This window comes from Varanus komodoensis, unplaced genomic scaffold (assembly GCF_004798865.1).
Source record: "Varanus komodoensis strain SLA01 unplaced genomic scaffold, ASM479886v1 scaffold1, whole genome shotgun sequence".
NCBI lineage: Eukaryota > Metazoa > Chordata > Lepidosauria > Squamata > Varanidae > Varanus > Varanus komodoensis.
In genome coordinates, this window is record NW_025335268.1 from 40387373 (window position 1) to 40402778 (window position 15406).

The window sequence follows — 15406 nt, forward strand, 5'->3', positions numbered from 1 at the left end:
ATGTTTGCTGCTAGGAGAGAGAATGATCCAAATGCTGCTAGCTGCTGTAGCAGAAGAAACTGAGAGGTGGGTGGGTGACATACCAATAGCATGGACGGGGAAGTGAGTGAGAGTCTTGCCTAAAACTGTTGAGCTCTAGGAAATTCCAAATGACTGGTCTGCACAGACACATAACCCGTGTGTGTGTGTGTGTGTGTGTGTGTGTGTGTGTGTCAAAGAAACCATAAAGAAGTTAATGTGAAGACACTGACTCTGCCTTTTAAAATGTGATACAGCTAGACAAAACTAAAATTTGACTTGTTGGATTCCCTGCCAAAAACTGGGACTGCTTTGTACCACTACCAAAACCTTATCATAAATAAGATGTATAGAATTCAGACAGCAGGATATGTATTTACTGTAAGAGGACAAAAAGAAACCTGAAAGAAAAGAATATCTTATAACTCCCACCTCCGATGACACATTTTTCTACTAGAGTACTGATTATCTATAAGAACATCACAACCAGGGGCTATGTGAGGAATACATTTGGGGGTGAGATCTGCCAGATTTCATGGACTCTAGTCTCCTTTGCAGTGGCCCAGAACCTGAGTTTTGGCAAGAATATTCAGCACCTGGAATTGATAGCCCTGCATGTTGCCCAAGCAGTGAGCAGGATGGAAGATTGGTCATTGGGAATGCCTGCTCACAGCACATCTTCCTGCTTGCACTGCTACTGCCAACATCAAGTAAGGAAGAATGTTTGTTGCCAGGAATGATGCCTAGCATACCTGCCCACAGCACCCATTTCCTGAATGTGCTGCTGCCACCAGCATCATGAGCAGGGAAGATTAGCCACTGGGAATGGTGGCTGCCATGACCATTCTCAGCACCCTTCCTCCACTTCCTGCTGCAGCTCCTGCTTTGGAAGGCTGCCAACTCTACAAGGTGGGGGGGGGCACAAGTGTTTGCAGAGTTCTTCTAGGCTCAGCTCACTTTGCAGGACCAGGCTGAGCATGAGAGGAAGTCTGCAGATGCTAAGAGGACAGATTCTGAAAGGGTTCATCACCCCAGCCCTAATCACAACTTATTTCTTGCTCTAATGTATTTTATGGTCTTGCACTCCTAGTGCTGAAGGAAGGCAAAATAAACTTTATGTGGAATAGACAAAGTCTACTTTCCTAATTAAATGCTTCTTTTATGATGTCTAGCTTGATACATTTATGAAATAACAGTTTCTGGACAAATATAAATTGTTAAGTAGGTATCCCATCCACTTTATGAAATCACATCTCTACTGACATCATGACTTCCAGTATTTCTGTGGATTCTATGTTTTTAAGGAACAATGTTTCAAGTCTTCTTTTTCTGTCTATCCCAGTTTTCCCATATGTCTTTGCAATACAGACCATGTAAGACTGATATACTGATGAAGTATGTATACTTTACAAGCTTGCTTAGTATTCAGGGTTTTTTTCTTGACAGACATAGGCTTGTGTACCTTATTGTGTTTGTGCTGAATTGCTCGGTGTAACTAGGAGGAAGAATCTCAAATTATTTACAAGTGGGATCTATTATATGCAAAAGCTTCACAGAAAATACACACAAGGAAAAATCCTCCATAACTCATGCAAGCAAGCCTAATCATATCCTATAGAAGAAACAAAATGACTTTCAAAGATAATTGAACCACAGTCCATATTACATGACAGTAGTAGTCCCTTTCAGAAACCAACAAGCCCATTAAGACTCCTCCTCCCAATTTCAGTGTTTGTCCAATTTGGGAAGGGGAAAACACTTGGTAAAACTAAAAAACAAGACAGTCTCTGTCTTGCAGATTAGCACAAAAGGAAAAAATGAATGGCTAAACAAAGAAATTTAGAAAATAGTTCTTAAAGCAACATACAAGAATGTAACTGATTAGGCAATGAACAACTAAAATGTCCCAAGGAGACGATCTGGTAAAAAGAGGAGACAAAATGGCAGTAAGTCCTACTGACCCTATGGAATGGGATGCTCTTCAGAATTTCAGGCTTGCTCCAGCATTTTCAAGCATCAGCTACAACCCTGCAGCAGCCTTCCCATCTGGAGGATGCCAAATGCCAGCATGATGGGTAGGGGTGATGACAGATGTAGTCCAACTAAGGAATGGCTGTTCTCCAGAAAAATTACTACTTTCCTCGATTACAGGCAACTGTAACTGTATGTCTGTACAACAGAAATTTACTCGATAACTTTGTTACCACCATTTTTAGTGATAGGGTTAGCACTTTAATGGACTAATGAAAATGGTTTGGAAGTTAGGGTTGACATGCACATGGTAGGCATATCAGCTGGAGCCAGGGGAGAGACTAGATGGCCCAGGAGACCCCTTCTGACTTGCTCAGTTTCTATGTTATGATTGGAGTAAAGTCCATCAACCTACCTTATCTGTGGCAAGGATGCCATAAACATAAAAACATTCACTTTTTAACAATACAGAATTGACACAATGAAATAAAACCAGAAACTGAACAATTACAATGTTCTTACAATAACCATTTTTTCCCAATTAACTATCCCTCTCCCGTGCCATTTCAACAAGGTAAGGAGTTGGAGAGTACTAACTTCATTCTTGGCACCTGAAGGAAAAAGCCCACCCTAAGCATCATCCTACAGCTAGAGAGAAGATGAAGCCAGAACTAGGGAAGGTAATATGCTATTTAAATAGTACCTTGAATTGAACCCCAAAGCCAAAACAAACGAGTCAGAACAAGACTACTTTCTCTGACATTGCAAGGATATGTAGAACAGAATTACACATCAGGCAAGATTTATGAACATTTTTTATGGGCAATACCGTATCTGGTGTGCTGCAAAAGTCTAAGATTTTACAAAAGTATGTTTTATTGCACTGGCTTTTGATTAGCTTCTGGAAATAAAGCCTTAAATAATCTGAGTCATTAAGAAGTTTTTCCGATCACTGAAGTCTTCCTCTCAATTATGAATATCAAGAACAGTTCTGGGTGCCAGCCAATCCTCCCCTACCTCAAAGTAACATCAATTTAGGTAAAAGCAAGGACTTTTTAAATGAGGGCTTTGATGCTCTGCATCTCTCCAATGAGAAGTTCATTTAGGCAACCTCTAACCTTCCAACAGATTGTCACTATAATTGACTTAACTGACTACAATATTGTTTGTAATTGTTTTCTATTGTTTTTATAATATCATTTCAAAGCTTTATGATTTCAAGAAGCATAAGAACTAAATATTTTAACTGAAATGTAAATTATGCTGAACATTTTGTTGTGATTTGTTTCTGTGTGAACTAAAGAATACACACAATACTGGGAATAGGGTAAATTTCATGCAAGTGCATTTTATAACTATTATATCTAAGACATTCAGATGAACAAAGGTTCCTCACTCTTAGTATAAAGCATTTTATTTAAAATTTCAAAGCCTAATGGACATTAAATCAGCCTTATAGTTCCTAAAAACATTTTTTTCATATAGACATATACCATTAGAAACCAGCACTTTGAACTGGGCTCCAAAAGTATCAGAAGGCAGTATAGATATTTTGAAAAAGGAGTAACAGTCCCAATAAGGAGCTCCAGTTAACAATCTAGCAAAATTAAGTCATCACCTGAAGAAAAATAAATTAAGAACTGTTGGAATGGGAACAGGCATAGAAATAAGAAATCAAAGATATTCCATCAATACTCACAGGACATAAATTAGTACAGAAGTACTATGAAAGATATACATTGATTCAAACAGTTGTCCACTTCCCAACCTGTATTAATTGGTTTCAAGTACTGGTTAATGGCACACTGAAAGTGGATTTGATGGGTTTTAATTCAGTGGAGAATCCTTCTAGTAGAAGGATATGGCGCAGGCATGCAGAACACTAAATATCATTTTAAGAAGTCCACTTTGGCCTTTTACCCAACCTCTGGGTGGGTAAATGTGACACCTCTGTGAATATGTGCATACATACATACACAAGAGAAAGAGAAAATTCAGTCAATTGCTGTGATCCAGCCTAAGCACTTTAGTGAGTACTTGGCCCTAATGCATAAACTGAATTAAAACCAATTATCAGGGCATTTAAGAATGGTGAACATTTGCTCTTATACTCTCACTTGGAAACCTCACTTCCAGAACAATCCTGTACAAGCCTACTCCTAAGTGGGGATACAATTGCAGATTCCTTTTCCCCCTTTTCCTTTTAATTGAATATGCAATTCAATGCAACCTGATTTGTGCCTCACTAACATGCAATATTCCCACCTGGACTGAAACTGATACAAACTATGAAAATCTATTTTTTTTTCCTAGACAAATGTTATCAGGCTTCAGAGCTAGCATTACCTTTTCTTTGCATCAAGCCAGTACATAACAAACCAATACCTTTTGAAAGAATCAAAAACTCCAGTATTAAAGAATGTATGATAATTCAGGATTTAGTTTCTAATTTTGTAATCTTAAAAACCTGGATAGAAGGGAAAATCATTACTCAGTTTCACTATCTTGATTTGAGATAGCATATCTAATTTCCCATTGCTAAGTAGCAAATGTTCACATTAATAAAAACAGTTATTTTCAAACTGACATATTATGTTTACATTCTAATGTACATCAGGTTAGCATTTAAATCAATCAGTAAAAAGTAAGATGTACCTTACTGGAATTTCTATCCAATTCTAATTGGTTTAAATATTTATGAACTTCCTTGATTATACTATCAAGATCTAAAACAAGCAGCACAACAGAACCTCAAAACCTGTATTTCTGAAATTCTGTTGAAATAAAATTACTTTTGATCTTCATTTAAATGCAACCTGTCATCGAGCCAGGTTGGGAAGTTGTTCCAAGTTCTGAGTACTAAAAACAAAAGGACTGGCTCTGTTGACTACTTCTGGAAATTGCACAGCAAATGGAACAAGAAGAGAAGTTTTGAATTATGTGAAAGTTCCAGGCTCAAATCAGCAAGAGAAATTACAGAATGGAACAGGAAGACAAGCAAACCCCCACCCTAACCAAAATACCCTGTTTATTTTGAGGTATAATGATATTTTGCAAAAGGTGTGGTAATGAAATGGAAGCTTATGAATTTACAAGCAAACAAGGTAGTAAATCATACATCAATTTTGGGAAGCAAAATATGGTCATATTGTCCACTGAAAATGTTTTGGCCACCTTAGCTTTATTAATTAAAGAATGTAATTCAGAGTGCAAAATATATATTGTAAAGATATTCTGCACACTCAAAATTATATTTATAGTACATATATTTGGATAAATATTTTAATATTAATCATGTGTTTAAATATGATCAGTAGTATCAACATTAAGAAAAGTGATTTAAGTAAGGCTTCGGCGAATGGGGCGGCATAAAAATGTCTTAATAAATAAAATAAATAAATAAATAAAAACAATAAGAAGAGTCATGCTGGAGAAGGCTAAGAGCTCCCTTAATCCAGCATCCTGTTAACTCAACTGCCTGTGAGAAACTCTGAAACTGGATGTAAGTGTAATAGCACCCTCTTACTCAAGTTCCCCAGCAACTGGCAGAGTGCTGCTGGTATTAAAGGTAGAAGTAGCTACTGATAGGCTTACCATCCATCAATTTGTATAACATCCTTTTAAAGCAATCCAAACCGGTAGTCAGTTCCACAGTTTCACTACGACTTGGTTAAGCACTTTTTATCTGTCATTAGTCTCTCTCCATTCACTTGGGTTCTAATACTGTGAGTGGGAGAAAACATCTCATTTTCTACTTTCTCCATACCATGTATAATTGTGATCATCTCTCATCATCTCTTGTCTTACTCACTCTTTTCTCCTAAGCTAAGCTTTACCTCAATGGGCAGCTGCTTCACTCCCTTGATAGTTTGGGTTGCTCATTTCTGGACTCTCAAACTCTACAATATCCCATAGAGTATGTGGTGACCAGAACTATGTACCCTATTTAAGTGTGATAGCCATAACCATATTTTTGCACAATAGCAATATGGTATTGGCAACTTATGTTCAATACAGTTTCTGATTATGCCCTTCATGGGGTTTGCCTTTTTTGCAGTAGCAGCTCCAGTGTATTGTGAGCTGCTCTCCTTGTGCTGGACAAAAACTTAGCAGTTGTATCCTAAATCAACTGAAATGTCTGAATAGTTTTCAAGGGCAGACCCATGGGCAGTTCCTTAAAGTAATCTAACATGGAAATAGCTGAGGAATGTATGATTGATTCTCCAGGGAAATGTTTAGCTAACCTATAAGGTAAAGCAGACCCCCAGTTATGAATATCTGAGTTAAGAACAAACCCTACATACGAACAAGCAATCCCGGAAGTTCCACCATGAGCAACTGCCGGGTGGTGGGCAGCAAGGAGAGGAAGGAAAGAAAGAAAGAAGAAAAAGGAGGAGGAGGGGAAAAACAGCGAATGGCAAAGTCGGAACTAGAAAGTGACTCCAGTGGTAACCATTCCCCCACAGCAACACAAGCAACTCTCCAACACAAATCCCATTTCCATTATCATCCAGGTAATGTTAGCCTTAATGTTAGCTCAGGAAGTGTTAACCTTTAATAATCTTTTAAATATTTTTCTGTCTTTCTATCTAAGCTGCTTTAAGAACTGTACTGTATGCCTACACACATACAAATGCTCTCCCCAGTACCTGTAGTAACTTTATTATTTATTTATTTAAAAATTTTGTATGCCGCCCCTTTTGCATGGCATCTCAGGATGGCTTACAATAATTAAAATCAACACACAATAAAACAAATAATATAAATATAATAAATAACAAATAACAAATAACCAGGAAATATAAATTAAATAAAAAGCGACTGTTGAACTTAATTAAAACGCTAGTTTTTAAAATAACAATTAAATAAAAAGGTTTTCACCTGGCACCAGGTGAACCTCTCCAGGGAGCGCATTCCACAATCTGGGTGCCACTGCAGAGAAGGCCCTACTCCAAGTAGATGTCCTTTTTATCTCCTTCAGGGAAGGAGGATTGTTGTATTATCATCATTACATTACAATATATTGTTGTTGTATTATTATCATTATTAAGCACTGTATTGTGCTTAAGATGTTTTAGTGTATATGGAAGTGTTTCTTAAGTGATTTATATGCTTTTTATATAGGGAATCTAACATACAGACAGATTTGACTTAAAGATGATCTCAGGAATGGAACTTGTTCTTAGTGCGGGACTGGGTGTACTTCTGGCTACCATTACCATTCAGGCATATGGGAGCACAGATTAAGAAGTACCTGAAGCTCCAGTACCCCTGTAACTTCAGTATCCTGAGGGTTGCGGGGGGCAGGGGGTAATCTTGTCCAAAACAGTCTGAACAGCTTCCAAGACCATCAGACTGGTTAATCAGCAGTATTTTTTTTAACCTGAATTAAGGCTTGGGGTTTTCCCCATATCCCATCCAAAACCATGCCTAGACCTTCAAGTGCTCCCCTGGATCAGCAGATGAAAATAAGAAAAAGAGGACACAATATCAACCCCCCAGAGTTGTTATGAAAAGAATAGGAGACACAACTAATCCTAGTATGCCATCAGCCTCAAGTGACATCTCCCTGCCTGCCTTCTAGGACCTGCCCAGGAAAACAGATGCATATCCAAAAATCATCACCAGATCCATCTAAGCGAGAAGCTTCCCACAAATATTCCATGGTTGACTGAAAACCAATAAGAGGTCCAACAGAATCATCAGGATTACACTACTCCCAAAATAATTTTGTACTAATACCAAATAACCATGACATCCAAGTTGGAGCAGATACAAATGATTTTATCTGCAAAATTTCTCTATTGTATTTATATCCTGCCCTTTTTTCCTTTCAAGGAATTTAAGGCCGTTTACATCATCTTTATCATGCTGCTGTCCATTTTATCCTCACAAAAACAATCCTGTGAGTAGGCAAGGCTGAAAGTCTGTGACTAGCTTAGAGTCACCCAGTCAGCTCTATGGCTGAGCAGGGACTAGAACCTGTGGTTTCCAGATCCCCAGTCCAACATGATAACCACTACACCACACTGACCTCCTCAAATATCTCAAATGTCCCTCTCAAATAGATACAATATCTTGAAAATGTGTTATACCAGACTTCTGAGGGTTGAGCTACATCTTGTTGGACAGAGTGTAATAAGCCTCCAGCCACTCAAAAAAGTATGATGGCTGAAGAGACGAAAAAATTATTCACTGCTACATCTTCCAGAGAGTAACTTATAACTGCATTTAGCTGGACCTGACTCATGTTTTCTCTAATTGCATTCTAGCTGTTATGTTCATTTCATTGCTCTCTTAGATCAGAAACCTGAGGATAACTGGCTAGGTGAGGAAGGACAGTACGTCTAGGTGCATTCACTTAGAGCAACCTGATTTATATCTCCATTTCAGAGATTACCGAAGTTGCTGGAGACAGAACTGCCAACTGAATCCCCTGGAAAATCTCCAAAAGGCATCAGGAAACCATCCAGACCATAAACATCTGTGGGAAACCATTATAACATGTTCCTGACCTCTGCAGATATTCACAGATGTCACTAATCTCAGTCTAACCAGCTAATAATCTGTCCACAACAAGAGAAGGAAATCAGGAAGTTCCAGGGACAGATAATTTTATTATATGGATTTATTCCTCACTTTTAGAAGGCAGTTTGCAATAAAATATAACACAGCAGAAACAATAGAAGAAACAGCTCAGCTAAAAAACTTATAAAAGCAAGTTAGCATGTGAGGATTTAAAAAAAAAAACCTGTATGAGGTTTTCCCAAATAAAATATTTTCCAAGCATGGTTAAAATCACAAAGAAACAGCACCATCCATTTGTCAGTACAGAAAATCCTCAAAAATACAACTTATCACATATATTGGAACAAAGAGAATCTGAGATAAGTCAATGGTTGTTAGAGCAGCTATAAATTCCCAAGCCATTTCGGACAAGTTGGCACAAGGATGGATATTGCAGTTCTCCAAAACTCTGAGCTTAACTCCAACATTACAAATGGGACTATTTCCATCCACTCAAGTGGAAGACTGCTAGGCAGTGTGATGGATACCAATCATATGGAGCCCTACATGTCAACAACCGCTTACACACTGAGGCTTCTTTGCAAACAACCAGGCTCAGGTCATAAATTTAGAGACTAGATGCACAATGTAACTGATAGGACAAAATGCAGGGTTTAAACAGAATAATGCCCTACATTATGTTCCTAGTTCAACACAGCAAGGATCCATATACAAGTTACATGTGAGTAAGTCTAGTGTTAGGTAGTGACGTACATGAGCAAATTCTAGGTACATAAACTACTGACTCTCACAATTTCACTTACTGAAGAGCTTTAAAACCACATGAGAAGGAAACAGAAAGCTGTGAGTCATATTACTGAACATCTGATTATATTTTATTGAAGATTATAGGAAATGTGAACTATTTCATTTTATTTCTCAGAAAAAGTAATCCAGAAGATGTGTTTTAAATATATTTTCTAAGAATGCAATCCAATAGGATTTATATTGTCTTGTGGGACAGAGTCGCTTTTAAACTACAGAAGTAATAACAGAACTTTTTATGTCTCGTATTCTTCCCAAACAACATTATTAGATGGACTTCTGAGTTTAACGTACTTTCCTTGCTGTGGGTAGGGGTGGAAGCTAAGAAACCAATGGATCCAAGAGATCCATGGGTTCTTTCTTCAGACACTAGCCCATGACCCTTACTTCCTCCTAACCTTGGACTGCAACTCTGACCTTGGGAGAAGAGCTGCCATGAAGCTTTTCACACTAGCTAGAAGCCATACACAGGTAAGAAAATTCTACTTCCACTTCTTCCCACCCCACAATTCTGATGCTGTCCAGGGACTATTAGAGTGCTCCTCCTCTCTCTCCTACTATGTACTGCCATTCTAGCCATACCTAAAATGGCACTTTTAAATGTGACAGTTCATTATGTACTACAGGTACATAATCTCTATCTCTATACCATCTCTAAATTAGATAGCATTTCTAATAAATTATATTGCAGGTATGCTGAAACTATGATTTTATATAAAATAAAGCATGACTAAGTCTCTAAGCACATCAACACTTGCCTAGGAGCTAGCCCCATTCAATATAGTAGGATCTAGCATTCGATGAAATTTCATTTTTATACATTCTTGATTTTTCTCCTGAGACAAATTATAATTTTAGACCATACATATACATAGATGACAAATCAGTGGTCATGTTTTACCAAAACAATATATTTCTGAAGCATTTATACATGGTATATCCTGTCAACTGGGATCATACTTATAGAAAGAATAGTGTCCGAACAAACCAAACCAAACCAAACCTTTTTCACCTAGACCATACTCACAGTTCAATGGCTTTATTCCACATTATGACGTAGCCTGAGAGGGAGAAGGACTCTACATTGACAATGTGTATATTTCCTCTTTCAGTGCCCACATACAGCCATTTACTCTGGAAAGGCAGATGGCAAAATGTTATCCTGAAAGAGAAAACATCCAAAAATTGGAATTAAAAAAAAAAAAAACTCCTCTAACTCATAAGAGCAAAGTTAATATTAAGGAAGGAATACACAAAAAAATTAACTAATTCACAACCAGATAATTCAGTCTTATTTAATCTGGATTTATGCTCTTCAAAAAGAGAAGCTATCCACAATTAAAATAATTTCTCAACCCCATCTCAAAGCTAGTCTGCATTTTATTATGAATGCATGTAATTCATGTATTTAAAGACATTTTAAAATACTGATATTAATAAAATATGTAAAATTCATAAAATGTAAACAAGTGATCCTTCAAAAACGTATATGATGTTTCGCACAGATCATAACATATTAAAATTAAATTGCAAAATTGTATCTTCTTAAAAAAAAAAACTTAAAAAGACAAGAAAAGCCAAGGGCAACAACTTAGCAAGCACAACTTTCTTAACTTTCATGGCATAAAGAAAAATACTGGTGCAATGGACTTCATAAGGAGAAAACTGAAATACCCATTACTCAGAATTTGTTTCAAGGATTTACATTCTATTCAGCTATGCAAGAACAGTTCAATTCATAGAAACACAAGACTGAAGTTTGAGGATTTGTTGCTCATACTGTAAATCAGGGGTCCTAGTTCTGCCTTCCCACACTTCCTCAAATGGCCATAGGCCCACCTCCTGGACCTATCCCCTTTCACTGACTACCTATTATTTGGTTGTTTCCCAGATTTTGTACAGTGCATCCCCACCCCCAATTCTAAACTGTCACAATGCCTCCCCTGAAGCTTAATTAAAGACAGTAAAAGTTTTATATTCAAATATGCTACTATATTTGGCCCTGCCCACCATGGCAATATATTCCCCAATAACATTTTCAAACTGGAATTCATCTCTGAGTCTGAAAGAAATTACTTTACTTCCACATATCTCGGAACTGTGTAAGTAGTGAGATATTCTATTTAAATATCCCAGATTTTAAGTTTCTACTCCTTTACACAGAACAATTTGGCCAGACTGCAATTTATTGGGAATATAATACAAATATGCAATAGCTACCATAGACTCAACACTCAGATATTTCTTTATAACATGCTCAATACTTCCATCTTTATAAGAAAAGTTAATCTTAGATTGGCATTTGTGGATATGATCCTGACCTGTACAATAGTAGTCTAAAGCACAGCTGTGGCAGTAAAGGATTAATTCAAGCAAGCATTACTGAACACATACAGAGTTTAAATGCAACTTACACCCACACAAATGGATTAATAGTAAACAGGGTCATTTTTAAGACAATTTGCACATTGCTAGTTTTTGGTCATGTCTTCTGTAATAAAACGTCAAAGCTACTTACATAAACTTTTAATCAGGATTTGCAAAATGTACCATATCGGATTACAAATAAATAGCATGGGTGCCTAAAATAATCTCAAATGCTTACTTGGTCTGCATAACATCAAGTCATAGTGGTTTATTAGTCACAGTAGTATAATGTGTCATCTGAAACAAGAACTCTTTCCACATTTTATTTATTTATTTTTGGATTTATATCCTTTTTCCTACAAAGGGCTCAAGGCAACTTACATCATTCTCCTCCCCCATCTTATCCCCACAACAACAACCCTGTGAAGTACGTTGGACTGAGAGTCTGTGACTGGCCCAAAGTCATCCAGTTGGCTCCATGGCTGAGCGGGGACTTGAACCAAGATTGTCTGAGTCCCAGTTCCACACTCTTAACTACTACACCACACTGGCTCTCAGGATGTCTTGGGATCTTGGCTTCTAAACCCATCCCAACTTGCCCTACCATGGTGAAGGGTTAAATCAACTCACAGTGGCTTGTTTTGCCTGAACCCAAACGACCAAATAACCCAGGGTTGAGTCAACAACCAGAGACACACCTGGCAAGAATGGCAGAGAGGCTTGCCACTCCCGTCCAGGGACTAGCAGGTGTCTGCCTTTCCCAGGCACCCAAAGTTCCAAAGCAGCACTTGAGAACAGCTGCAAAAGGCCTTCCCCCTCTCCCACAGTGAGACATTTAGCATTGACCATGGCTTGACTTTAATTTTTTGTGAGATCACAAAAATGGTCAGTAAAGGCAGCTTTTGTTAGGAAGCATTTGGGAAGTACCATTCCAAGAACTTTGGGAAGGGCTGCTTCCAATCAGCCATTTATTTCAAGTTATTTCTAGCCTCACTTTGGCATGGAGTCAACCTGCCTAAGTATGAGAACACTTACCAGAAAGGGCTTGTTTCCCCCTTTCTGTGACATGATCCTATGATTTCTTGGGATACATCTGCTGCCCCAGGTATCCCCTGCACTGAAACTAGGTTCACATGATCACTGAAGCCACCATGCATTATTTACTCCATGGCAGTTTGTGGTACATGTCAGCATGTGCTAAGTGACTTCTGAATATCCAATATGTGACTGCAGCTTGCTGAGGCATCCAAAACTAATGATGGGCTCCTGGCACGGTTAACAAACCACTCAGAAACCAAGAAAGTTATAATGTTGAGGGTAGTTATACTACCCTCAACATTATACTAACAACATACCTTTGCTGGGTTTGGACAACAGAACAAACAGCATGTCAATGGTATCAAAAGCCATCAAGAGGTCCCAGAGAAAGGCAGGTTGCTTACCTGTAATTGTCATTCTTCGAGTGGTCATCTGTGCATTCACACATTATGGGTGCTGTGCCTGCGCAGTGCCTGCAGCTGGGAAAAATCCAAAGCTTTAACGGATTTAGGCGGGAACTCCGCACCCCTCCCTCGCTATGGTATAAAGGGCGGAGCGCCTGCCATTTTCCCCAGTCTCATGGAGACCATCCGATTGCCTCCTGATGGATAAGCGGTCAGTGTCAGACGACACCAGTGAAGAGAATTTTAAAAAAGAACATACTAATAAAATGAAAATAAAATATTCAGTGGTTGCATAGAAGGGAAAAAAACCTTCACAAATCCAGGCATTGACACCGAGTGGGGCCAGCGGGTGGGTTATGTGAATGCACAGATGACCATTTGAAGAACGACAGTTACAGGTAAGCAACCTGCCTTTCTTTGTCATGGTCTCTGTGCATCACACATTATGGATGACTAGTAAGCTTACCAACCCGGAGGCCGGATGGTGTCATCAGTGAAGAATTGAAGAAAGGACAGCACGACCAAAGGAGCAGTCATGTTTGGCACGGACATCAAGTCTATAGTGTCTAGTAAATGTGCAATGGGTTGTCCATGTTGCCGCCTTGCAGAAGTAAGGCAATGGGATGCCAGCAGAAAAAGCTGAAGAAGCTACCACAGCTCTAGTAGAATGACCCTTGGGCATGACACGGAGTTCTAGCTTTGACAACTGATATGTCAATTCAATGGTCTGGATGATCCATCTGGAGAGTCTTTGGGAAGAAACAACCAAGCCTTTATCATGTTTCGAGTATTTAATAAAAAGGCATCTGGTCTTTCTGAAGTTCTCCGTACGGGACCAATAGAAAGCCAAGCAGTGCCTTACATCAAGTGAATGGAGAGATTTTTCTATCAGTGATGAGGGTGAAGGGAAGAAGGCTGGCAGAACAATGTCCTGATTGACGTGAAAGGGTGTAGTGACTTTAGGAAGGAATGTAGGATCAGTCCAGAGAACGACCTTCTCCTTATGAAAGTTGCGGTAAGGAGGGTCAACACGAAAAGCACATAGTTCACTCGCCCGCCTAGCTGAAGTGATGGTGACAAGAAAAGCTATTTTCCAAGACAGCAAGCATAAGTCAGTGATAGCTAAAGGTTCGAAGGGAGCTTTAGTAAGAGCTTGCAACACTACGGAGAGACTCCATGTTGGTACCACTGAACAAACTGGAGGTTGGGACCAATGGGGCGATCGAGCCCAAGTCCCTGCGAGGCTCCTGGGCAAGCTTACACTGGCCACGCTCGGCCTTGTCAACTTTAGTCTTCTTAGACTTTTTCGTAGTCAACGGATCCTCAGGCCCAGTGTGCTTCCGCTTCTACTTTTGTTTTTGGAATGAGGAAGAGCGAGTGGTCTCCTTGGAAGCAGCCCCCTCGGATGGTGGACGAAAGGAGGACACCATGGGTGGCCCTGTAGAAGAGGCCTGGGCGGCAAGCTTGTCAGAGGCAATGAGGGCCTGATCCCAAAGGATCTTCCTCAGCCGATTTTCTCGATTCTTGCGCGCTTGTTTGGTGAATGATTGACAGTGGCCACATTTGTCAGTCCGATGTCCTTCTCTGAGCATCGCTCATGTGGGTCCGTAGGAGACATTTTGGCCCCACACTTCGAGCACTTTCGAAAAGCCGCACGCAAGAAGAATGGATAGCGAATGGAAGAATAAGAACTATAGAAGATAGGAAAGTTATGAAATACAGAGTGGGGACGAGGAGAAGGGGGAAAAGGGGAAGAGAAAATCTGTTCTAACGGAAGGTAAGGATTTGAAGTTGGAGAGGATTTCTAACAAGAGAAGAACTGTGAGAATCAGCAAACAAGAAGAACAAGGTAATATGCAATAGAGTAGAGAGAGTAACGAATGGCTTGAGGCAAAGCAATCGGCGGTCCAAAGAAGACTGGGAAAATGGTGGGCGCTCTGTCCTTTATACCATAGCGGGGGAGAGGTGCGGCGTTCTTGTCAAAATCCATTAAAGCTATGAATTTTTCCCGGCTGCAGGCAATGCACAGGCGCAGCACCCATAACGTGTGACGCACAAAGACCACAACGAAGAATAAACGGGATCGCACTACTCTATCATATAATTGTTCATCGCATGAAGATGTGCACAGTTCAAATGCTACCCATGTGCCCTCCAAAAGAAAAGCTGCTCATATGGTCATGCACAGGTTTAATGGAATTACAACAGTGGTCCTCCTTAAAGAACTTCTATTCCAGTATATTAAAGACCATCTAGGACACTAGCTACCAAGGGAG

At 39.2% G+C, this 15406-nt stretch overlaps 1 protein-coding gene across 9 annotated transcripts in view; it reads right to left on the reverse strand.

The window, feature by feature from the left end:
• Positions 1–15406, reverse strand: part of STXBP5 (syntaxin binding protein 5) — a 159264-nt gene that overhangs the window by 100389 nt on the left and 43469 nt on the right. For all 9 annotated transcript variants that reach the window (XM_044423071.1, XM_044423062.1, XM_044423096.1 and 6 more), the window contains exon 5: positions 10349–10483. In XM_044423071.1, the coding sequence (XP_044279006.1) occupies positions 10349–10483 (135 nt within the window). The remainder of the gene's footprint in view (positions 1–10348; positions 10484–15406) is intronic.